General features: G+C 55.4%; 1 protein-coding gene across 1 annotated transcript; it reads right to left on the bottom strand.

The window, feature by feature from the left end:
* Positions 1-1,681: 1,681 nt before the first annotated feature.
* LOC139239327 (hepatocyte nuclear factor 3-beta-like) lies at positions 1,682-24,827 on the bottom strand. Its single transcript, XM_070868001.1, has 3 exons — positions 24,759-24,827; positions 18,796-18,811; positions 1,682-2,706 (listed from the first exon to the last, which is right to left on the bottom strand). Exons 1-3 carry the CDS (start codon positions 24,825-24,827, stop codon positions 1,682-1,684), a joined length of 1,110 nt encoding a protein of 369 aa, XP_070724102.1.
* Between the last annotated feature and the right edge of the window lie 474 nt (positions 24,828-25,301).

Raw genomic sequence — 25,301 nt, 5'->3', positions numbered from 1 at the left:
GTCCAAAGGCGAGCAAGTTGTGCCACAACTGTACAAAGCCCCGGTTACACCACATACGGTGAGAGGTTCTGGGCACCACACCGTCGGAAGGCTATCTCGGCCTTGGAGGGAACGCGGTGCAGGTTTACCAGGATGTTACCCGGGGCCCCAAGGGTCAGGTTACGAGCAGAGATTACACAAACTGGCCTTGTGCTCCCTGGGATACAGCAGGTTAAGGGGCTGATTGGATTGAGGTTTTTGAAAGGAGTCGATCGGGGGGGGGGATAGAGAGACACTTTCTCTGCTGGTGAGGGGAGTCTCGGACAAGGGGGACATCACCTTCAAATTAGAGCCAGGCCGTACAGGAGAGAAGCTGGGGAACATGTCTTCACACAAAGGGTGGCAGAACTGTGACCTCCTCCTGTTCATAATGTAACAGGCTCGAGGGGCTGAACGGCCTCCTCCTGTTCCTGTGTAACAGGCTCGAGGGGCTGAATGGCCTCCTCCTGTTCCTGTGTAACAAGCTCGAGGGGCTGAATGGCCTCCTCCTGTTCCTGTGTAACAGGCTCGAGGGCTGAATGGCCTCCTCCTGTTCCTAATGTAATAGGCTCAAGGGGCTGAATGGCCTCCTCCTGTTCCTAATGTAACAGGCTCGAGGGACTGAATGGCCTCCTCCTGTTCCTGTGTAACAAGCTCGAGGGGCTGAATGGCCTCCTCCTGTTCCTGTGTAACAAGCTCGAGGGGCTGAATGGCCTCCTCCTGTTCCTGTGTAACAAGCTCGAGGGGCTGAATGGCCTCCTCCTGTTCCTGTGTAACAAGCTCGAGGGACTGAATGGCCTCCTCCTGTTGCTATAACAAGCTCGAGGGCTGAATGGCCTCCTCCTGTTCCTAATCTAATAGGCTCAAGGGGCTGAATGGCCTCCTCCTGTTCCTAATCTAATAGGCTCAAGGGGCTGAATGGCCTCCTCCTGTTCCTAATGTAATAGGCTCGAGGGGCTGAATGGCCTCCTCCTGTTCCTATAACAGGCTCGAGGGGCTGAACGACCTCCTGTTCCTATAACAAGCTCGAGGGGCTGAACGACCTCCTGTTCCTATAACAGGCTCGAGGGGCTGAACGACCTTCTGTGCCTATAACAAGCTCGAGGGGCTGAACGGCCTCCTCCTGTTCCTATAACAGGCTCGAGGGGCTGAATGGCCTCCTCCTGTTCCTATAACAAGCTCGAGGGGCTGAACGGCCTCCTCCTGTTCCTATAACAAGCTCGAGGGGCTGAATGGCCTCCTCCTGTTCCTAATGTAATAGGCTCGAGGGGCTGAATGGCCTCCTCCTGTTCCTATAACAAGCTCGAGGGGCTGAATGGCCTCCTCCTGTTCCTATAACAAGCTCGAGGGGCTGAACGGCCTCCTCCTGTGCCTATAACAGGCTCGAGGGGCTGAACAACCTCCTGTGCCTATAACAGGCTCGAGGGGCTGAACGACCTCCGCCTGTACCGATAAGTGGCGGCGATGGCCTGGAGACAAGTGGTCAGAGTACGAGCTGGGCGCGTTGAAAGTCCTTTCCCCTCTCTCGCGCATCGTCCCTTTTGATTCAATTCGCGGAGGATTAGTATCGATTCGACAAAACAAGCAGGTTATCTACAAAACATGTACAAGGCGGGGCTGCAGTCCAGTTTTGTTTGTATGCACAACGCAAGGGTCCAGGTTCCTAGATGGAGCTGAGAACTGGGCGGGAGCAGAGCGACTGGTAGCAGGACGGGTCGGCGGGAATGGGCGGCAGCTCGAGGGCGGCCTTGGGGAAGAGGGAGCTCAGGGCCAGGTCGCCGGCCATTGCGGGTCCATAGGCGGGATAGGGGAAGAGCTGCTCATAGGGCTTCAGCTCCACCCTGCCGCCGCTGTGCTGCTGCGTCTGAGGCTGAGGCTGCTCCGACGCCATGAGGTTGGTGATGGAGAAGGGGTGGCTGAGGGGGGCGTGGGGCTCGGGCTTGAGGTAGGCGTCGGAGGCCAGCTGGGAGAGGAAGGAGGCCGGCAGAGGCGGAGCCGGCTGGCAGTGCGGCGGCAGGCAGACGGGCATGCCGCCCGGCGGGCTGCCCCCTTCCGCCAGCCCGGGGTTGCCCGCCGGCGAGTAGCAGGGCCGGCCCCGGCCCCCGCACTCCGAGGCGGGGGAGCCGGCCGAGGAGTCAGTCTCGGCCCCGCCAGCCGGTGACCCCTCCCTGCACCCGGGGCTGGCCTCCGGCGCCCCCTTGCGCCCCTCGCCGGGACCGGCCTTCCTGTCGCACTTGAAGCGCTTCTGCCTGCGCAGGTAGCAGCCGTTCTCGAACATGTTGCCCGAGTCCGGGTGCAGGGCCCAGTAGGAGCCCTTGCCGGGCTTCTCCGGCGAGCGGGGCATCTTGATGAAGCAGTCATTGAAGGAGAGGGAGTGGCGGATGGAGTTCTGCCAGCGCTGCTGGTTCTGGCGGTAATAGGGGAAGAAGTCCATGATCCACTGGTAGATCTCGTTCAGGGTCAACATCTTGTGGGCGGACTGTTGGATGGCCATGGTGATGAGCGAGATGTAGGAGTAGGGGGGCTTGGCGTGCGTGTAGTTGCGCCGGAGGGTCTTGACGTCCTCCGCCTCGCCTGGCCCGTACCCAGGGCCGACGGCCGCTCCCAGGCCGCAGTAAGGAGTGATCTGAGCCCCCGGGGTCCCCAACTGACCCATCCCCGCTACCTCCGACGCCAGACTGTTCACAGCTCCCGTGCTGCCCCCGATGGCCGACAGCCCGGGGTGCCCCATTCCCGGATTTAAATAAGGCACGTTCATGGCTCCTGCTCCTCGCTGGTTGCACATGTAGTTCAGGCTGTTCCCCGGGTGCATGCTGTTCATGGAATGATATATCTAACACAGAGAGAGAGAGAGAGAGATTAACAGCACACATTTAGCTATAATGTTCGATGACGAAATGCAAGCTAATTAGACCCGTTACGCTTGTTAGCGGCTAAAAGGGGCTTCAAGACGGGCTCACAACAGCTTGTGTTTCAAGGGGCGAGAGCACGTAATTCTACGCTGACACTCCACAGTGCAGTACTGAGGGAGCGCCGCACGGTCGGAGGGGCAGTACTGAGGGAGTGCCGCACTGTCGGAGGGGCAGTACTGAGGGAGCGCCGCACTGTCGGAGGGGCAGTACTGAGGGAGTGCCATACTGCGCTGTTGGAGGGGCAGTACTGAGGGAGCGCCGTACTGCGCTGTTGGAGGGGCAGTACTGAGGGAGCATCACACTGTCAGAGGGGCAGTACTGAGGGAGCGCCGCACTGTCGGAGGGGCAGTACGCCGCACTGTCGGAGGGGCAGTAGTGAGGGAGCGTTGCACTGTCGGAGGGGCAGTACTGAGGGAGCACCACACCGTCAGAGGAGCAGTAGTGAGGGAGCGTTGCACTGTCGGAGGGGCAGTAGTGAGGGAGTGCCGTACTGTCGGAGGGGCAGTACTGAGGGAGCCCCGCACTGTCGGAGGGGCAGTACTGAGGGAGCGCCGCACTGTCGAGGGGCAGTACTGAGGGAGCGCCGTACTGCGCTGTTGGAGGGGCAGTACTGAGGGAGCGCCGTACTGCGCTGTTGGAGGGGCAGTACTGAGGGAGCGTCACACTGTCAGAGGGGCAGTAGTGAGGGAGCGTTGCATTGTGGGAGGGGCAGTAGTGAGGGAGCGCCGCACTGTCGGAGGGGCAGTACTGAGGGAGCGCCGCACTGTCGGAGGGGCAGCACTGAGGGAGTGCCGTACTGTCGGAGGGGCAGTACTGAGGGAGCGCCGCACTGTCGGAGGGGCAGTAATGAGGGAGTGCCGCACTGTCGGAGGGGCAGTACTGAGGGAGCCCCACACAGTCGGAGGTGCCGTCTTTCGGATGAGACGTTAAACCGAGGCCCCGTCTGCCCTCTCGGGTGGATGTAAAAGATCCCGGGGCCACTATTGGAAGAAGAGCAGGGGGAGTTCTCCCCGGTGTCCTGGGGCCAATATTTATCCCTCGACCAACATCACTAAAACAGATGATCTGGGTCATTATCACATCGCTGTGTGTGGGAGCTTGCTGTGCGCAAATTGGCTGCTGCAAAGCTCGGCATGGCTGACCTTGAAGAGTCCTTGCAAGGATTGTTTGAGAAAACTTTGCATGCTCCCTTGGACTGAAAGTCAAGAGTTTGGGGCCCAGTCTGATGACGCAGCGATCATTGATGTCCCCCTCTGGTTCCATCGCCGATTATCGTCAATCCGTGTCCCTCTGGTTACCGGCCCTCCTGCCCCCCCGGGAACAGTCCCTCCTGATTTACTCCGTCAGAACCGCCCCCACCGTGATTGTGAACACCTCGATCAAATCTCCCCCTTAACCTTCTCTGCTCCACGGGGAACAACCCCGGCTTCTCCAGTCTCCCCACCTCACTGAAGTCCCTCATCCCCCCCGGGACCGTTCTGGTCACTCTCCCCCTGGACCCTCTCCAGGGCCTTCACATCCTCCCGAAAGTACGGTGCCCAGAATTGGACACAATTCTCCGGCTGGAGCCTAACCAGGGGTTTATAAAGGGTTTAGCAATAACTTGCTTGCTTCCTGATAATATTAAATCAATGGAATAATTCAGTCGCTCTGTGATTGGACCATTAACGTCTCCACTCTGGAGTCACAGTAACTCGGATGTCGCCAGCAATCAGTGGAAAGGCTGGAATTCAGATCATTGCTATTTTCTCCCTCAAGGCTCTCCTCTCTTTTGACAGGTTCCCTTGTAAGTCTTTTCAAACCTCATTAACTCCTCCCCAGCATGGGCCGATGAGCAAACAAGGCCCCGGCTTGCCTTAGATACACCGGGGGCCACCCAGCAAGGTTATTGCATCCCTTCCATTGTCGTCGCTGAACTCTTCAACCCTCCTAATTAAACTTTAAAAGAGACTCCGAGCTGTGAGTGGCAGCCTGGCCACCAGATCAGGCAGGGATAAGTGTCTGAATTTGTACAAAATCATTCTTGCCCCTCCCTCCCCAACACCCCCGCCCCTCTCCTAATCCCTTGCCTCGCCTCCCCACTGCTGAAGGTAATGACTTTTCAAGATTCCCATCGCTCCACCATCGGTGGCCGTGCTTTCAGCTGCCTGGGCCCCAAGCTCTGGAACTCCCTCCCTAAACCTCTCTCTCCTCCTTGAAGACGCTCCATAAATCTGAGCTCTCTGACCCAGCTTTTGGTCGCCAGTCCCAATATCTCCGTATGTGGCGCGGGGTCAGAGTGTGTCTGATTTATGCTCCTGTGAAGCACCCCGGGACCTTTTACTACGTTTTCCACGCTCTCTGAATTGTCAGACTGCGTGTCCCACATCCAGTGCTGGATCGGCAGAAATTTTCTCCGGTTGAATATCGGGAAGACCGAAGCCGTTGTTTTCGGTCCCCGCCACAAACTGCGTTCCCCAGCCCCACCCCCGACTCCAGCCCTCTCCCCAACTCCTGTCTGAGGCTTGAACCAGACTGTTCGCAACCTGGGGGTCAGATCAGACCCCGAGATGAGCTTCCGGCCACATATCCCGCAGCATAACTAAAGCCGCCTGTTTCCCCCTCCGTAACATCGCCCGTCTCCGCCCCCTGCCTCAGCTCATCCGCTGCTGAAGCCCTCACCCCTGCCTCTCTCCCCTCCAGACTTGACCATTCCAACGCACTCCTGGCCGGCCTCCCACATTCTACCCGACGTAAACTAGAGGTGATCCAAAACTCGGCTGTCCCCGTGTCCTAACTCGCACCCAGTCCCACTCACCCATCACCCCTTGTGCTCACTGCCCCGTGTCCTAACTCGCACCCAGTCCCACTCACCCATCACCCCCTGTGCTCACTGCCCCGTATCCTAACTCGCACCCAGTCCCACTCACCCATCACCCCCTGTGCTCACTGCCCCGTGTCCTAACTCGCACCCAGTCCCACTCACCCATCACCCCCTGTGCTCACTGCCCCGTATCCTAACTCGCACCCAGTCCCACTCACCCATCACCCCCTGTGCTCACTGCCCCGTGTCCTAACTCGCACCCAGTCCCGCTCACCCATCACCCCCTGTGCTCACTGCCCCGTGTCCTAACTCGCACCCAGTCCCGCTCAACCATCACCCCCTGTGCTCGCTGCCCCGTGTCCAAACTCGCACCCAGTCCCACTCACCCATCACCCTCTGTGCCCCGTGTCCTAACTTGCACCGAGTCCCGCTCACCCATCACCCCCTGTGCTCACTGCCCCGTGTCCTAACTCGCACCCAGTCCCACTCACCCATCACCCCCTGTGCTCACTGCCCCGTGTCCTAACTCGCACCCAGTCCCACTCACCCATCACCCCCTGTGCTCACTGCCCCCGTGTCCTAACTCGCACCCAGTCCCACTCACCCATCACCCCCTGTGCTCACTGCCCCCGTGTCCTAACTCGCACCCAGTCCCACTCACCCATCACCCCCTGTGCTCACTGCCCCGTGTCCTAACTCGCACCCAGTCCCACTCACCCATCACCCCCTGTGCTCGCTGACCTACATTGGCTCCCGGTTAAGCAACGCCTAATTTCAAAATTCTCATCCTTGTTTACAAATCCCTCCATGGGCCTCGCCCCTCCCTATCTCTGGAACCCCCTCCAGCCCCTACACCCCTCCCTAGCTCTGTAACCTCCTCCAGCCCCTACACCCCTCCCTATCTCTGTAACCCCCTCCAACCCCACACCCCTCCCTAGCTCTGTAATCTCCTCCAGCCCCTACACCCCTCCCTATCTCTGTAACCTCCTCCAACTCCTACATCCCTCCCTATCTCTGTAACCTCCTCCAGCCCTACACCCCTCCCTATCTCTGTAATCTCCTCCAACCCTACATTCTCCCTATCTCTGTAACCTCCTCCAACCCCTACACCCCTTCCTATCTCTGTAAACTCCTCGAGCCCCCACACCCCTCCCTATCTCTGTAACCTCCTCCAGCCCCACAACCCCCCGAGATCTCTGCACTCCTCTAATTCTACTCTCTTGAGCATCCCTGATTATAATCGCTCCACCATCGGTGGCCGTGCCTTCAGCTGCCTGGGCCCCAAGCTCTGGAACTCCCTCCCTAAACCTCTCCGCCTCTCTCTCCTCCTTTAAGACGCTCCTTTAACACCGGCCTCCTTTGGTCATCTCCTTATGCGGCTCGGTGTCAAATTTATCTGTTTTGTCTTATAGCCCTCCTGTGAAGCACCTCGGGACGTTTTACTACGTTAAAGGCGCTCTATAAATGCACAGTGGTTGTTGTTACATTACCGCGGATTTGCCTTCTATACCTCACCCGGGAGCCCCATGTTGTGACTGTTTGCCAGCTATCTGACTGTGCAAGACATCACGGCCCAACTCCCACCCACACAGTCTTTTCCTGGGCTCGGAGAACCCAGACTGATTTTCTTGTTATCTATCCGAGGAGGGATTAGGCCAGTGATGGCGGCCTGGAGTAGTATCATAGCACAGTTACAGCACAGGAGGATATTCAGACCGTGCCGGCTCTCTGCAGGAGCACCTCAGCCAGTCTCACTCCCCCGCCCTTTCCCCGGGACCCTGCAAAATGTTTTTCCTTCAGGCACTTATCTAACTCCCGTTTGAAAGCTAGGATTGAGTCTGCCTCCCCCACCCTCTCAGGCAGCGCATTCCAGATCCTAACCACTCGCTGCGTAAAAACCCTTTCCCTTATGTCGCCTTTAGTTCTTCTGTCAATCGCCTTAAATCTGTGTCCTCTGGTTCCCGACCCTCCCACCAATGGGAACAGTCTCTCTCTCTCTCTACTCTGTCCAGACCCCTCATAATTTTGAACACCTCGATCAAATCTCCTCTCAACCTTCTCTGCTCCAAGGAGAACAACCCCGGCTTCTCCAGTCTCTCCACGTAACTGAAGTCCCTCATCCCTGGAACCATTCTGGTCTATCTCCTCTGTACCCTCGCTAAGGCCTTCACATCCTCCCTAAAGTGCGGTGCCTAGAATTGGACACAATACTCCAGTTGGGGCCGAACCAGTGTTTTATTCAGGTTCATCATAATTTCCACACTTGTGCTCTACGCCTCTAGTTATGAAGCCCAGGATCCCGTAAGCTTTTTTAATCGCTTTCTCAACCTGCCCTGCCACCTCCAATGATTTGTGCACACATACCCATTTCTCTGCGCTAAAGAGAACAACCCCAGCTTCTCCAGTCTCTACACGTAACTGCAGTCCCTCATCCTGCAGAGGGTCTCCGCACTGTCGGAGGGGCAGTACAGAGGGAGCGCCGCACTGTCGGAGAGGCGGTACTGAGGGAGCGCCGCACTGTCGGAGGGGCGGTACTGAGGGAGCGCCGCACTGTCGGAGGGGCAGTACTGAGGGAGTGCCGCACTGTCGGAGGGGCAGTACTGAGGGAGCGCCGCACTGTCGGAGGGGCAGTACTGAGGGAGCGCCGCACTGTCGGAGGGGCAGTACTGAGGGAGCACCGCGCTGTCGGAGGAGCGGTACTGAGGGAGTGCCGCACTGTCGGAGGGGCAGTACTGAGGGAGCGCCGCACTGTCGGAGGGGCAGTACTGAGGGAGCACTGCGCTGTCGGAGGGGCGGTACTGATGGAGCGCCGCACTGTTGGAGGGGCGGTACTGAGGGAGTGCCGCACTGTCGGAGGGGCAGTACTGAGGGAGTGCCGCACTGTCGGAGGGGCAGTACTGAGCGAGCGCCGCACTGTCGGAGGGGCAGTACTGAGGGAGTGCCGCACTGTCGGAGGGGCCGTCTTTCGGATGAGACGTTAAACCGAGGCCCCGTCTGCCCTCTCGGGTGGATGTAAAAGATCCCGGGGCCACTATTGGAAGAAGAGCAGGGGGAGTTCTCCCCGGTGTCCTGGGGCCAATATTTATCCCTTGACCAACATCACTAAAACAGATGATCTGGGTCATTATCACATCGCTGTGTGTGGGAGCTTGCTGTGCGCAAATTGGTGTTTCCCACATTACAACAGTGAGCGCACTCCGATAGTACTTCATTGGCTGTAAAGTGCTTTGGGACGTGCGGTGGCCGTGTAAAGCGCTGTATAAATGCAAGTCTTTTATCTGAAGTTTGATCCGATTTTGAGCAGATTGCTGACATCGGTCTCTCTGTCTCATCCCGTTAAAGTTCACCACACCACAAACGACAATCTCAGTAACTGTGTTAAATTTCTCCATTCCAAACCCAGCACTGAAGTCGATCACGTTGTGACCACTGTTAGATAAATGTTCCCTTCCCGATGGATGATTAACGAGTCTGGCTCATGACTCATCTCTGAATCTAGTCTGGCCTGCTCTTTTGTTGATTCTGGAATACATTGTCCGACAAAACTATCCTGAACGTATTCAAGAATCTCACGACCTTTCCTACTGGAGCCACTCTGCCTTGCCCACCGACAGGAAATTTAAAGGCTCCACTTAAAATCAACTCAGCTTTTGCTACTAGCCTCTCTAATCTCTCCATGTCACACCACTGCTGCTCTCGGGGAGGCCCGTATGGCAACATCCATTACCGTTTTATGCCCTTTCGTTTTCCAGTTGGTAGCATGCTCGCCTCTGAGTCAGAATGTTGCAACTTTGAGCCTGCTCCAGTGCCCCTCCGACAGTGCGGCGCTTCCTCAGTACCTCCCCTCGGACAGTACGGCGCTCCCTCAGTACTGCCCCTCCGACAGCGCAGTACAGCGCTCCCTCAGTACTGCCCCTCCGGCAGTGCAGCTCTCCCTCAGTACTGCCCCTCCGGCAGTGCGGCTCTCCCTCAGTACTACCCCTCCGACAGTGCGGGGCTCCTTCAGTACTGCCCCTCTGACAGTGCGGGGCTCCCTCAGTACTGCCTCTCCGACAGTGCAGCGCTCCCTTAGTACTGCCACTCCGATAGTCTGGCGCTCCCTCAGTACCGCCCATCCGACAGTGCAGTGCTCCCTCGGTACTGCACCTCCGACAGTGCGGCGCTCCCTCAGTACTGCCCCTCCGACAACGCAGTACGGCACTCCCTCAGTACCGCCCCTCCAACACTGCGGAGCTCCCTTAGTACTGCCCCTCCGAGACAGTGCGGCGCTCCCTCAGTACTGCCCCTGCGACAGTGCGGCACTCCCTCAGTACTGCCCCTCCGACAGTGCGGCGCTCCCTCAGTACCGCCCCTCCGACAGTGCGGCGCTCCCTCAGTACTGCCCCTCCGACAGTGCAGCGCTCCCTCAGTACTGCCCCTCCGAGACAGTGCGGCGCTCCCTCAGTACTGCCCCTCCGACAGTGCGGCGCTCCCTCAGTACTGCCCCTGCGACAGTGCGGCACTCCCTCAGTACTGCCCCTCCGACAGTGCGGCGCTCCCTCAGTACTGCCCCTCCGACAGTGCGGCGCTCCCTCAGTACTGCCCCTGCGACAGTGCGGCACTCCCTCAGTACTGCCCCTCCGACAGTGTGGCGCTCCCTCAGTACTGCCCCTCCGACAGTGCGGCACTCCCTCAGTCCTGCCCCTCCGACAGTGCGGCACTCCCTCAGTCCTGCCCCTCCGACAGTGCGGCGCTCCCTCAGTACTGCACTGGGAGTGTCAGCCTAGATTTTTGTGCTCGAGTCCCTGGAGTAGGACTTGAACCCATGATCTTCTGACTCAGAGGCCAGGGTGCTGCCCACTGAGCCACTGAAGCTGACAAGGAAGAATTGAGCTGAATACAGAGCCAGTGTCTACCCTACTTACCCAATAAAACAGCCATGGTCGACAGCGGAGGTGAGAGAGAGCATAAAACTGAAGGCACCAGCATGTAAACGTGCAAAGAGTGGTGTAGAGCTGGGGGACACAGGACGATGTTTCACGGTGAGCTGAGCTACCTCTCGACCGCACAACGGTCTGGAGCTCGTCAAGAACCGAAAAAACCATGCCAACCCGCAAATTTACAAGGATGTTAAAGGTCGCAGGCCTTTACAGGAGGTTAAGAAGGCATTCGGGATACTTGCCTTTATTATTCGAGGCAGGGAATACAAGAGCAGGGAGGTTATGCTTGAACTGCATAAAACACTGGTTCGGCACAGCTGGAGTACTGCGTGCAGTTCTGGTCACCACATTACAGGAAGGATGTGATTGCACTGGAGAGGGTACAGAGGAGATTTACCAGGATGTTGCACTGGAGAGGGTACAGAGGAGACTTACCAGGATGTTGCACTGGAGAGGGTACAGAGGAGATTTACCAGGATGTTGCACTGGAGAGGGTACAGAGGAGATTTACCAGGATGTTGCACTGGAGAGGGTACAGAGGAGACTTACCAGGATGTTGCACTGGAGAGGGTACAGAGGAGATTTACCAGGATGTTGCACTGGAGAGGGTACAGAGGAGATTTACCAGGATGTTGCACTGGAGAGGGTACAGAGGAGATTTACCAGGATGTTGCACTGGAGAGGGTACAGAGGAGATTTACCAGAATGTTGCACTGGAGAGGGTACAGAGGAGATTTACCAGGATGTTGCCAGGACTGGATAATTTTAACGATGAGGAAAAATTGGATAGGCTGTGGTTGTTTTCTTTGGAACAGAGGAGGCTGAGGGGAGAAACTGGAGTTTAGAAGGCTGAGAGGGGCTCTCATAGAAACGTATAAGATTCTGACGGGACTGGACAGGTTAGATGCAGGAAGAATGTTCCCGATGTTGGGGAAGTCCAGAACCAGGGGACACAGTCTAAGGATAAGGGGTAAGCCATGTAGGACTGAGATGAGGAAGAACTTCTTCACTCAGAGAGTTGTTACCCTGTGGAATTCTCTACCACAGAAAGTTGTTGAAGCCAGTTCATTGGATATATTCAAGAGGGAGTTAGATGTGGCCCTTACGGCTAAAGGGATCAAGGGGTATGGAGAGAAAGCAGGAAAGGGGTACTGAGGTGAATGATCAGCCATGATCATATTGAATGGTGGTGCAGGCTCGAAGGGCCGAATGGCCTGCTCCTGCACCTATTTTCTATATTTCTATGAGACCTGATTGAGGTGTATAAAATGATGAGGGGCCTGGATAGAGTGGATAGGACGGACCTGTTTCCCTTGGCAGAGGGGTCAACAACCAGGGGGCATAGATTTAAAGTAATTGGGGGGAGGTTTAGAGGGGATTTGAGGGAAATGTCTTCACCCAGAGGGTGGTGGGGGTCTGGGGTGGAACTCACGGCCTGAAAGGGTGGTAGAGGCAGAAACCCTCACCACATTTAAACAGCACCTGGATGTGCACCTGAAGTGCCGTAACCTACAGGGCTACGGACCCAGAGCTGGGAAAGTGGGATTAGGCCGGGTAGCTCTTGGTCGGCCGGAGCGGACACGATGGGCCGAAATGGCCTCCTTCCGTGCGGTAAATTTCTGTGATTCTAAATGTGATTGGGCCATGCAGCCACTTAGAGGGACCAGGCACACACACACACACACACATGGCAAAAACAAACTGGAGGGATCATTGTCTGGGAGGGACATAAAGAACGGCAGAGCCAGATCAGAAATAGGCCCGAGCCACTGCAGACAGGGAACCCGAGAAGAAACTTGCGAAGGATATCACCATTGACACGAGAAGGATTTTAACAGTTGTATTGGCAGAATATAACGTGGTCCCTTTAACAGCGGTTGAGGGTGTTGCAAAATGAAAATGAGGAAATGGCAGACTTGTTGCCTAATGACTTTGTGTCAGTCTTCACAGGAGGAAGAGGGTAACTCACATCGGATTATAGTGGATATACAGCCCAGAAACAGGCCATCGGGCCCAACCAGTCCATGCCGGCGTTTCTGCTCCACTCGAGCCTCCTTCCGTCTATCCTCATCTATCAGCATAACCCTCTATTCCCTTCTCCCTCATATTTTCCAGCCTCCCTTTAAATGCATAAGGACACAAGAAATAGGAGCAGGAGTCGGCCATTCGGCCCCTCGAGCCTGCTCCGCCATTTAATACGATCATGGCTGACCCGATCATGGACTCAGCTCCACTTCCCTGCCCGCCCCCTTATCCCCTTATCGGTTAAGAAACTGTCTACCTCTGTCTTAAATTTATTCAGTGACCCGGCCTCCACAGCTCTCTGAGGCAGCGAATTCCACAGATTTACAACCCTCTGAGAGAAGAAATTTCTCCTCATCTCAGTTTTAAATGGGCGGCCCCTTATTCTAAGATCATGCCCCCTGGTTCTAGTCTCCCCCATCAGTGGGAACATCCTCTCTGCATCGATACTATTCACTTCAACCACTCCCTGTGGCAGCGAGTTCCACATTCTCACCGCTCTCTGGGTAAAGAAGTTTCTTCTGAATTCCCCATTGGATTTCTTGGTGACTATCTTATGTTGATGGCCTCTAGTTATGCTCTTCCCCACAAGTGGAAACATTCTCTCTGTATCCACTCTATCAAAACTTTTCATCATTTTAAATACCTCTATTAGGTCACCCCTCAGCCTTTTCTCTTTTTTCAAGAGAAAAGAGACCCAGCCTGTTCATCCTTTCCTGATATATATACCCTCGCATTTCTGGTATCATCCTTGTTATGTATGCAACCCTATGTAATGAGTATTATACTGCCACCAGAGGGCGTACCTGTTGGAGTCCCAAGGGATCCCAGCATATAAGCAGGCCTCCCATGCTGTACCAACACTCTGGAGTTAGAATAAAGGAGCTAAGGTCACACTTACTCACGCCTACAGTACTCAGTTACATTACTTTATTATGAACGTAACAACTGGCGACGAGGTAACGAACAACCGCGCGAAAATGCTGAGAACTGTTGGTATCCTGGAGAAATTCTCAGAAGGGGATGATTGGGAGGCCTTCGTGGAGCGACTCGACCAATACTTCGTGGCCAACGAGCTGGAAGGGAGTGTGACCGCTGCCAAACGAAGAGTGATCCTCCTCACCGTCTGCGGGGCAACAACCTGCGGCCTCATGGAGAATCTTCTCTGCACCCTCTCCAGTGCCTCTATATCCTTTTTATAATATGGCGACCAGAACTGTACGCAGTGCTCCAAGTGTGGTCTAACCAAGGTATATGGAGACCAGAACTGTACGCAGTGCTCCAAGTGTGGTCTAACCCAGGTATATGGAGACCAGAACTGTACGCAGTGCTCCAAGTGTGGTCTAACCCAGGTATATGGAGACCAGAACTGTGCACAGTGCTCCAAGTGTGGTCTAACCCAGGTATATGGAGACCAGAACTGTACGCAGTGCTCCAAGTGTGGTCTAACCCAGGTATATGGAGACCAGAACTGTATGCAGTGCTCCGTGTGGTCTAACCCAGGTATATGGAGACCAGAACTGTACGCAGTGCTCCAAGTGTGGTCTAACCCAGGTATATGGAGACCAGAACTGTACGCAGTGCTCCAAGTGTGGTCTAACCCAGGTATATGGAGACCAGAACTGTACGCAGTGCTCCAAGTGTGGTCTAACCCAGGTATATGGAGACCAGAACTGTACGCAGTGCTCCAAGTGTGGTCTAACCCAGGTATATGGAGACCAGAACTGTACGCAGTGCTCCAAGTGTGGTCTAACCCAGGTATATGGAGACCAGAACTGTATGCAGTGCTCCATGTGGTCTAACCACGGTTCGATACAGATTTAGCCTAAACCTGACAATCCAGGGAAACCAGTAATGAATCATGGACCGGAACTCACTCAAGTTAACGTGAGCAAGGAAACAGTATTAGAAAAAAATAATGCTCTGAAGAACATAAGAATTAGGAGCAGGAGTAGGCCATTCGGCCCCTTGAGCCTGCTCTGCCATTCATTGAGATCACGGCTGATCTTCGACCTCAACTCCACTTTCCCGCCCGATCCCTCGATTCCCTTAATATCCAAAAATCTCTCGATCTCGGCCTTGAAAACTGAGCCTCCACAGCCCTCTGGGGCAGAGAATTCCAAAGATTCACCCCCCTCTGAGTGAAGAAATTCCTCCTCATCTCCGTCCTAAATGGCCGAGCCCTTATCCTGAGACTGTGAGCCCTGGTTCTAGACTCCCCAGCCCGGGGGAAACACCCTCCCTGCATCTACCCTGTCAAGCCCTGTGAGAATTGTGTGTGTTTCAATGGGATCCCCTCTCATTCTTCTAAACTCCAGAGAATATCGGCCCAGTCTGCTCAATCTCTCCTCATAGGACAATCCCCCCATCCCAGGAATCAGTCTGGTGAACCTTCGCTGCACTCAAAGACTGACAAGTCCCCAGGGCCAGATGGTTTGCTCCCCAGGGTTTTGAAGGAAGTAGGTAAGCACTTTGCATTAGCCATAATCTTCCCACGCTCTCTCGACTGAGGAATTGCCCCTTTGGATTGGAACATTTTTTAAGAAAGGTGAGAGAGAGTGAAACTGGAAAATCATAGATTTGTTCGTCTCACATCTGTGGTGGGGAGATTATTTGAATCTGGAATTAAGGGCCGACTGACTGAGAACTTGTAGAAATTTGAGCTGATTAGAGAGAGCCAGTGTGGATTTGGATAGGGTCGGTCATGTCTAACGAACGTGATTGAACTTTGAGGGTGTAAGGAAAGCAGTGGACAGGGGAATGCCAACGGATGCAGTTTATAGGGACTTCCAGAAGGCATTCGATAAGGTTCCACATGAGAGATTGTTAGTGCAAATGAAAGCTCAAGACATTGAAGGCAAATTATTGACCTGGTTAGATTGTTCAGGCGGTAGGGAGAATGGGTATGTAGTCAAATTGGAATGACGACTTTAGTGGTGTCCTGTAAGGACCTGTGCTGTGTCCTGCAAGGACCTGTGCTCGGTCCTCAACTTTTCACACTATTTATTAAATGTATTTCGTACAGTGTCTTTCACGACCACTGGATGTTTCAAAGCACTTTACAGCCAATGAAGTACTTTTTGGAGTGTAGTCACTGTTGTAATATTGAAAACGAGGCCATCAATTTGTGCACAGCAAGCTCCCACACACAGCGATGTGATAATGACCCAGATCATCTGTTTTAGTGATGTTGGTTGAAGGATAAATATTGGCCCCAGGACACTGGGGAGAACTCCCCTGCTCTTCTTCAAAATAGTGGCCATGGGATCTTTTACATCCACCCGAGAGGGCAGACGGGGCCTCGGTTTAACATCTCATCTGAAAGACTGCATCTCTGACAGTGCGGCGCTCCCTCAGTACTGCCCCTCCGATAGTGCGGCGCTCCCTCAGTACTGCCCCTCCGATAGTGCGGCGCTCCCTCAGTACTGCCCCTCCGACAGTGCGGCACTCCCTCAGTACTGCCCCTCCGACAGTGCGGCGTCCCTCAGTACTGCCCCTCCGACAGTGCGGCGTCCCTCAGTACTGCCCCTCCGACAGTGCGGCACTCCCTCAGTACTGCCCCTCCGACAGTGCGGCGTCCCTCAGTACTGCCCCTCCGACAGTGCGGCGTCCCTCAGTACTGCCCCTCCGACAGTGCGGCGTCCCTCAGTACTGCCCCTCCGACAGTGCGGTGCTCCCTCAGCACTGCCCCTCCGACAGTGCGGCGCTCCCTCAGTACTGCCCCTCCGACAGTGCGGCGCTCCCTCAGTACTGCCCCTCCGACAGTGCGGCGCTCCCTCAGTACTGCCCCTCCGACAGTGCGGCGCTCCCTCAGTACTGCCCCTCCGACAGTGCGGCGCTCCCTCAGTACTGCCCCTCCGACAGTGCGGTGCTCCCTCAGTACTGCCCCTCCGACAGTGCGGTGCTCCCTCAGCACTGCAACGGAATGCCAGCCTAGATATTTATGCTCAAGTCCCTGAAGTGGGACTTGAACCTACAACCTTCTGACTCAGAGGTGAGGGTGCTACCCACTGAGATGACTGAGATAACACAATAGAGAGCCATAAATCCAAGCTTGCAGACGACACAAATGTTGTTGGTCGAGTAAGTAGTGTAAACGGGAGCATAAAAGAGACTTTGATGGATTAAGCACGTGGGCACAGCTGTCGTAGATAAATTTTAACGCAGGAAAGTGTGAGGTTAGCACTTTGGATCAAAAATGGATCAATCTGAGTATTACTTAAATGGTGAGAAGGTAGGAAAGTCGGAAGTCCGTCGAGATTCAGGTATAGAAACAGAAAATAGGTGCAGGAGTAGGCCATTCGGCCCTTCGAGCCTGCACCACCATTCAATAAGATCATGGCTGATCATTCCCTCAGTACCCCTTTCCTGCTTTCTCTCCATACCCCTTGATCCCTTTAGCCGTAAGGGCCACATCTAACTCCCTCTTGAATATATCCAACGAACTGGCCCCAACAACTCTCTGCGGCAGGGAATTCCACAGGTTCACCACTCTCTGGGTGAAGAAGTTTCTCCTCATCTCGGCCCTAAATGCTTAGACTGTGACCCCTGGTTCTGGACTTCCCCAACATCGGGAACATTCTTCCTGCATCTAACCTGTCCAGTCCCGTCAGAATTTTATATGTTTCTATGAGATCCCCTCTCATTCTTCTGAACTCCAGTGAATACAGGCCCAGTCGATCCAGTCTTTCTTCATATGTCAGTCCTGCCATCCCGGGAATCAGTCTGGTGAACCTTCGCTGCACTCCCTCAATAGCAAAGGCTGGTGGAACGTTGGCCTTTGTGACGGGAGGGCTGGAATATGGAGGCGAGCAAGTTGTGCCACAACTGTACAAAGCCCCGGTTACACCACGTACGGTGAGCGGTTCTGGGCACCACACCGTCGGAAGGCTATCTCGGCCTTGGAGGGAACGCGGTGCAGGTTTACCAGGATGTTACCCGGGGCCCCAAGGGTCAGGTTACGAGCAGAGATTACACAAACTGGCCTTGTGCTCCCTGGGATACAGCAGGTTCAGGGGCTGATTGGATTGAGGTTTTTGAAAGGAGTCGATCGGGGGGGGGGGATAGAGAGACACTTTCTCTGCTGGTGAGGGGAGTCTCGGACAAGGGGGACATCACCTTCACATTAGAGCCAGGCCGTACAGGAGAGAAGCTGGGGAACATGTCTTCACACAAAGGGTGGCAGAACTGTGGAACTCCCTCCCACAAATAGCAGTCGCTGGGAGCTCAATGAATCAGTTGCAAGCTGAGACCCACAAGCATTTTGCTGGATAGGGAAAACGAAACCAAGGCGGGTGGGTGGAGTTAAAATACAGATCAGCCACGATCTCATTGGTTGGCGGGACAGGCTCGAGGGGCTGAATGGGCCTCCTCCTGTTCCTAATGTAACAGGCTCGAGGGGCTGAATGGCCTCCTCCTGTTCCTAATGTAACAGGCTCGAGGGGCTGAATGGGCCTCCTCCTGTTCCTGTGTAACAGGCTCGAGGGGCTGAATGGCCTCCTCCTGTTCCTAATGTAACAGGCTCGAGGGGCTGAATGGCCTCCTTCTGTTCCTAATGTAACAGGCTCGAGAGGCTGAATGGTCTCCTCCTGTTCCTAATGTAACAGGCTCGAGGGGCTGAATGGCCTCCTCCTGTTCCTAATGTAACAGGCTCGAGGGGCTGAATGGCCTCCTCCTGTTCCTAATGTAACAGGCTCAAGGGGTGAATGGGCCGCCTCCTGTTCCTAATGTAACAGGCTCGAGGGGCTGAATGGGCTCCTCCTGTTCCTAATGTAACAGGTTCGAGGGGCTGAATGGCCTCCTCCTGTTCCTAATGTAACAGGCTCGAGGGGCTGAATGGCCTCCTCCTGTTCCTAATGTAACAGGCTCGAGAGGCTGAATGGCCTCCTGTTCCTGTGTAACAGGCTCGAGGGGCTGAATGGGCTCCTCCTGTTCCTAATGTAACAGGCTCGAGGGGCTGAATGGGCCTCCTCCTGTTTCTAATGTAACAGCCTCGAGAGGCTGAACGGGCCTCCTCCTGTTCCTAATGTAACAGCCTCAAGGGGCTGAATGGCCTCCTCCTGTTCCTAATGTAACAGGCTCGAGGGGCTGAATGGCCTCCTCCTGTTCCTGTGTAACAGACTCGAGGGGCTGAATGGGCCTCCTCCTGTTCCTGTGTAACAGGCTCGAGGGGCTGAATGGCCTCCTCCTGTTCCTGTGTAACAGGCTCGAGGGGCTGAATGGCCTCCTCCTGTTCCTGTGTAACAGGCTCGAGGGGCTGAATGGCCTCCTCCTGTTCCTAATGTAACAGGCTCGAGGGACTGAACGGCCTCCTCCTGTTCCTAATGTAACAGGCTCGAGGGGTTGAATGGCCTCCTCCTATTCCTAATGTAACAGGCTCGAGGGGCTGAATGGCCTCCTGTTCCTGTGTAACAGGCTCGAGGGGCTGAATGGGCTCCTCCTGTTCCTGTGTAACAGGCTCGAGGGGCTGAATGGGCCTCCTCCTGTTTCTAATGTAACAGCCTCGAGAGGCTGAATGGGCCTCCTCCTGTTCCTAATGTAACAGGCTCGAGGGACTGAACGGCCTCCTCCTGTTCCTAATGTAACAGGCTCGAGGGGTTGAATGGCCTCCTCCTATTCCTAATGTAACAGGCTCGAGGGGCTGAATGGCCTCCTGTTCCTGTGTAACAGGCTCGAGGGGCTGAATGGGCCTCCTCCTGTTCCTGTGTAACAGGCTCGAGGGGCTGAATGGCCTCCTCCTGTTCCTAATGTAACAGACTCGAGGGGCTGAATGGCCTCCTCCTGTTCCTGTGTAACAGGCTCGAGGGGCTGAATGGGCTCCTCCTGTTCCTAATGTAACAGCCTCGAGGGGCTGAATGGGCCTCCTCCTGTTTCTAATGTAACAGCCTCGAGAGGCTGAATGGGCCTCCTCCTGTTCCTAATGTAACAGCCTCAAGGGGCTGAATGGCCTCCTCCTGTTCCTAATGTAACAGGCTCGAGGGGCTGAATGGCCCCCTCCTGTTCCTAATGTAACAGCCTCGAGGGGCTGAATGGCCTCCTCCTGTTCCTAATGTAACAGGCTCGAGGGGCTGAATGGCCTCCTCCTGTTCCTGTGTAACAGACTCGAGGGGCTGAATGGGCCTCCTCCTGTTCCTGTGTCACAGGCTCAAGGGGCTGAATGGGCCTCCTCCTGTTCATAATGTAACAGCCTCGAGGGGCTGAATGGGCCTCCTCCTGTTCCTGTGTAACAGGCTCGAGGGGCTGAATGGCCCCCTCCTGTTCCTGTGTAACAGGCTCGAGGGGCTGAATGGCCTCCTCCTGTTCTTGTGTAACAGGCTCGAGGGGCTGAATGGCCTCCTCCTGTTCCTAATGTAACAGACTCGAGGGGCTGAATGGCCTCCTGTTCCTAATGTAACAGGCTCGAGGGGCTGAACGGCCTCCTCCTGTTCCTAATATAACAGACTCGAGGGGCTGAATGGCCTCCTCCTGTTCCTAACGTAACAGGCTCGAGGGGCTGAATGGCCTCCTCCTGTTCCTAATGTAACAGGCTCGAGGGGCTGAATGGCCTCCTCCTGTTCCTAATGTAACAGGCTCGAGGGGCTGAACGGCCTCCTCCTGTTCCTAATGTAACAGGCTCGAGGGGCTGAATGGGCTCCTCCTGTTCCTGTGTAACAGGCTCGAGGGGCTGAATGGCCATCTCCTGTTCCTGTGTAAGGCTCGAGGGGCTGAATGGCCATCTCCTGTTCCTAATGTAACAGGCTCGAGGGGCTGAACGGCCTCCTCCTGTTCCTAATGTAACATGCTCGAGGGACTGAACGGCCTCCTCCTGTTCCTAATGTAACAGGCTCGAGGGGTTGAATGGCCTCCTCCTATTCCTAATGTAACAGGCTCGAGGGGCTGAATGGCCTCCTGTTCCTGTGTAACAGGCTCGAGGGGCTGAATGGGCTCCTCCTGTTCCTAATGTAACAGGCTCGAGGGGCTGAATGGGCCTCCTCCTGTTTCTAATGTAACAGCCTCGAGAGGCTGAATGGGCCTCCTCCTGTTCCTAATGTAACAGGCTCGAGGGGCTGAATGGCCTCCTCCTGTTCCTAATGTAACAGGCTCGAGGGGCTGAATGGCCTCCTCCTGTTCCTGTGTAACAGACTCGAGGGGCTGAATGGGCCTCCTCCTGTTCCTGTGTCACAGGCTCAAGGGGCTGAATGGGCCTCCTCCTGTTCATAATGTAACAGCCTCGAGGGGCTGAATGGGCCTCCTCCTGTTCCTGTGTAACAGGCTCGAGGGGCTGAATGGCCACCTCCTGTTCCTGTGTAACAGGCTCGAGGGGCTGAATGGCCTCCTCCTGTTCTTGTGTAACAGGCTCGAGGGGCTGAATGGCCTCCTCCTGTTCCTAATGTAACAGACTCGAGGGGCTGAATGGCCTCCTGTTCCTAATGTAACAGGCTCGAGGGGCTGAACGGCCTCCTCCTGTTCCTAATATAACAGACTCGAGGGGCTGAATGGCCTCCTCCTGTTCCTAATGTAACAGGCTCGAGGGGCTGAATGGCCTCCTCCTGTTCCTAATGTAACAGGCTCGAGGGGCTGAATGGCCTCCTCCTGTTCCTAATGTAACAGGCTCGAGGGGCTGAACGGCCTCCTCCTGTTCCTAATGTAACAGGCTCGAGGGGCTGAATGGGCTCCTCCTGTTCCTGTGTAACAGGCTCGAGGGGCTGAATGGCCATCTCCTGTTCCTGTGTAAGGCTCGAGGGGCTGAATGGCCATCTCCTGTTCCTAATGTAACAGGCTCGAGGGGTTGAATGGCCTCCTCCTATTCCTAATGTAACAGGCTCGAGGGGCTGAATGGCCTCCTGTTCCTGTGTAACAGGCTCGAGGGGCTGAATGGGCTCCTCCTGTTCCTAATGTAACAGGCTCGAGGGGCTGAATGGGCCTCCTCCTGTTTCTAATGTAACAGCCTCGAGAGGCTGAATGGGCCTCCTCCTGTTCCTGATGTAACAGGCTCGAGGGGCTGAATGGCCTCCTCCTGTTCCTAATGTAACAGGCTCGAGGGGCTGAATGGGCTCCTTCTGTTCCTAATGTAACAGCCTCGAGGGGCTGAATGGCCTCCTCCTGTTCCTAATGTAACAGGCTCGAGGGGCTGAATGGCCTCCTCCTGTTCCTGTGTAACAGACTCGAGGGGCTGAATGGGCCTCCTCCTGTTCCTGTGTCACAGGCTCAAGGGGCTGAATGGGCCTCCTCCTGTTCATAATGTAACAGCCTCGAGGGGCTGAATGGGCCTCCTCCTGTTCCTGTGTAACAGGCTTGAGGGGCTGAATGGCCTCCTCCTGTTCCTGTGTAACAGGCTCGAGGGGCTGAATGGCCTCCTCCTGTTCTTGTGTAACAGGCTCGAGGGGCTGAATGGCCTCCTCCTGTTCCTAATATAACAGGCTCGAGCGGCTGAATGGCCTCCTCCTGTTCCTAATGTAACAGACTCGAGGGGCTGAATGGCCTCCTGTTCCTAATGTAACAGGCTCGAGGGGCTGAACGGCCTCCTCCTGTTCCTAATATAACAGGCTCGAGGGGCTGAATGGCCTCCTCCTGTTCCTAATGTAACAGGCTCGAGGGGCTGAACGGCCTCCTCCTGTTCCTAATGTAACAGGCTCGAGGGGCTGAATGGCCTCCTCCTGTTCCTAATGTAACAGGCTCGAGGGGCTGAATGGCCTCCTCCTGTTCCTAATGTAACAGGCTCGAGGGGCTGAACGGCCTCCTCCTGTTCCTAATGTAACAGGCTCGAGGGGCTGAATGGCCTCCTCCTGTTCCTAATGTAACAGGCTCGAGGGGCTGAATGGCCTCCTCCTGTTCCTGTGTAACAGGCTCGAGGGGCTGAATGGCCATCTCCTGTTCCTAATGTAACAGGCTCGAGGGGCTGAACGGCCTCCTCCTGTTCCTAATGTAACAGGCTCGAGGGGCTGAATGGCCTCCTCCTGTTCCTAATGTAACAGGCTCGAGGGGCTGAATGGCCTCCTCCTGTTCCTGTGTAACAGGCTCGAGGGGCTGAATGGCCATCTCCTGTTCCTAATGTAACAGGCTCGAGGGGCTGAATGGCCATCTCCTGTTCCTAATGTAACAGGCTCGAGGGGCTGAATGGCCTCCTCCTGTTCCTGTGTAACAGGCTCGAGGGGCTGAATGGCCATCTCCTGTTCCTAATGTAACAGGCTCGAGGGGCTGAACGGCCTCCTCCTGTTCCTAATGTAACAGGCTCGAGGGGCTGAATGGCCTCCTCCTGTTCCTAATGTAACAGGCTCGAGGGGCTGAATGGCCTCCTCCTGTTCCTAATGTAACAGGCTCGAGGGGCTGAATGGCCTCCTCCTGTTCCTAATGTAACAGGCTCGAGGGGCTGAATGGGCCTCCTCCTGTTCCTAATGTAACAGGCTCGAGGGGCTGAATGGCCTCCTCCTGTTCCTGTGAGTGCTATAACTTATCACGAGGCATGTGGTGCTATATAAAGCGCTTTGCGACACCCTGAGGTCGTGGAAGGCGCTACATAAATGAAGCGCCAGTCCTTTGCAAACTGCCACTGTTTTAATCGGGGACTTCTCAACGCAACACGCATTCCTGGGGTTCGAAAAGCTCCCGAAACCCCGGTGTTGGGGGCACGGAGGGGTGGGCTCAGTGAAGGCTTGTGAAGGTGAGGGAAGTCACGGAGAGGCGGGTGGGCTTCAGGGAGCGGGGCGGGGGGGTGGGGGGGCCGCAGAGCTGTTGCCTGTGGGGCACTCGTACTCCAGACAGCGCGGGGGGAATGGGTGGGGCGGGGGCTGAAGGGTTGGGTCACCTGGGAATCCCCTGGGCCTTAGACCGCTCAAAATGGAGGAGAAGCATCCGGGAAGATGCCGAACACCTCGAGTCTCTTTGCCGGGAGCAAGCGGAAGCCAAGCGCAAACAGCGGAAGGAGCGCACGGCAACACAAGGACCCCACCCACTCGATCCTCCAACCACCGTCTGCCCCAGACACCGCCCGCGACAGAGACCGACTTAGGAGGAGAGACTGGATCGACTGGGCCTGTATTCACTGGCGTTTAGAAGGATGAGAGGGGATCTCATAGAAACATATAAAATTCTGACGGGACTGGACAGGTTAGATGCAGGAAGAATGTTCCCGATGTTGGGGAAGTCCAGAACCAGGGGGTCACACAGTCTAAGGATAAGGGGTAAGCCATTTAGGACCGAGATGAGGAGAAACTTCTTCACTCAGAGAATTGTGAACCTGTGGAATTCTCTACCGCAGAAAGTTACTGAGGCCAATTCGTTAGATATACTCAAAAGGGAGTTAGATGTGGCCCTTTACAGATAAAGGGATCGAGGGGTATGGAGAGAAAGCAGGAATGGGGTACTGAGGGAATGATCAGCCATGACCTTATTGAATGGTGGTGCAGGCTCGAGGGGCCGAATGGCCGACTCCTGCACCTATTTTCTGTGTCCCACATTGGCCTCATCAGTCACCCGGGAACTCATGCTCGTGCGGAAGCAAGCCATCCTCGACTCCAAGGGACTGCCCATTAAGGGACGGGAAAGGGGGACGCAGGGAAGGTCAGAGGGTGAGGCCATGAATGCGATTCAGAGAGAGAGCAGAGCGCACGCTGTAAGCTCAGCGATTTGCACGCAAGGACGGAACTCCCGCTTTCCTCCCGCCACCTCCCGCCACCTCAGCACGCTGCACGGCCAATAAAGTGCGGCTTTTTCTTGCAAGGAAAACTGCCTGCCTCGACTAAACACAGCAGCACCGAAGATGAGCCAGTCTCCCGAGCCGGTAGGACACCGCCCTGGCTTCGAAACCCGCCGTTAAAAAGCTTACACTCCCCCGTCCCTTCACCACGACGCAGCAGATCGAGAGAGACCCTTCCCTTCCACGCCTGCTTCGCAAACACTCAACAAACGTAACTCCGACAAACAAAAACTTCACACGTTTGCAGAGAAAACTTACGACCCTCACGCGCTCCCTCCCCGCCCCCGGCACTGCCCCACACCTGCCCCGACTTCTCAAAATCCCAAACCCCTCGATTTTGTCGCTAGTTTGAAACTTTCCCGAAAAGTTTAAAAAGGGAAGAAAAAAAACGGTGTCGGGAAGGAACTTACCTCATTCTCCTGGTAGTAACTGCTCCAATCGGGAGAATCGCTGACGTCCAGTTTAATCCCGCTTAACATCGTCAGGGGGTCACCTAGTCCTCCTGGCTCACTGCCCCCCTCTCTCTCTCTCTCTCTCTCTCTCTCTCGCTGTGTGTGTGTGTGTGTGCGTCTCTTTTGACTGTGGTCTAAGCCTCCCCTCCTTATCCATTCAGCTGGAATTTAAATAATGATTTCCCACCTCTTGAGCCAACCCTCTCCACTCCCCCACCCACCCACCCCGTGTCCCTATTGTACACCTGGGCACCACTCACTGACTCATTTAAATCCACTCGCTGGCTCATTGCAGTCTGCTGCATATGGTAATTCACACCCTGCTCCGGTGAAATTGATGCAATTAATTTGCTTGGAGGTTGGGCTGTGTGTCAACCGAACCAAAGTTATTCCACGCCGTGTTATTAATAAAAGGAAGTCTCTTTAGTGCCCCCACTTTCCCCGCCGTTCCCTTGTCAGCAGTGGCTCAATCGGTCTCTCTCTCTCTCTCTCGTCTCTGAG

Source organism: Pristiophorus japonicus, chromosome 27, assembly GCF_044704955.1.
Source record: "Pristiophorus japonicus isolate sPriJap1 chromosome 27, sPriJap1.hap1, whole genome shotgun sequence".
In the NCBI taxonomy this organism is placed as follows: Eukaryota; Metazoa; Chordata; class Chondrichthyes; family Pristiophoridae; genus Pristiophorus; species Pristiophorus japonicus.
The sequence above is the reverse complement of the archived record's forward strand: the minus strand, read 5'-3'. Positions and strand labels throughout refer to the sequence as shown.

What these genes read in the sequence shown, in the direction of transcription:
- LOC139239327 (XM_070868001.1), bottom strand. Translation starts at nt 24,827, where the DNA reads ATGTTAAGCGGGATTAAACTGGACGTCAGCGATTCTCCCGATTGGAGC.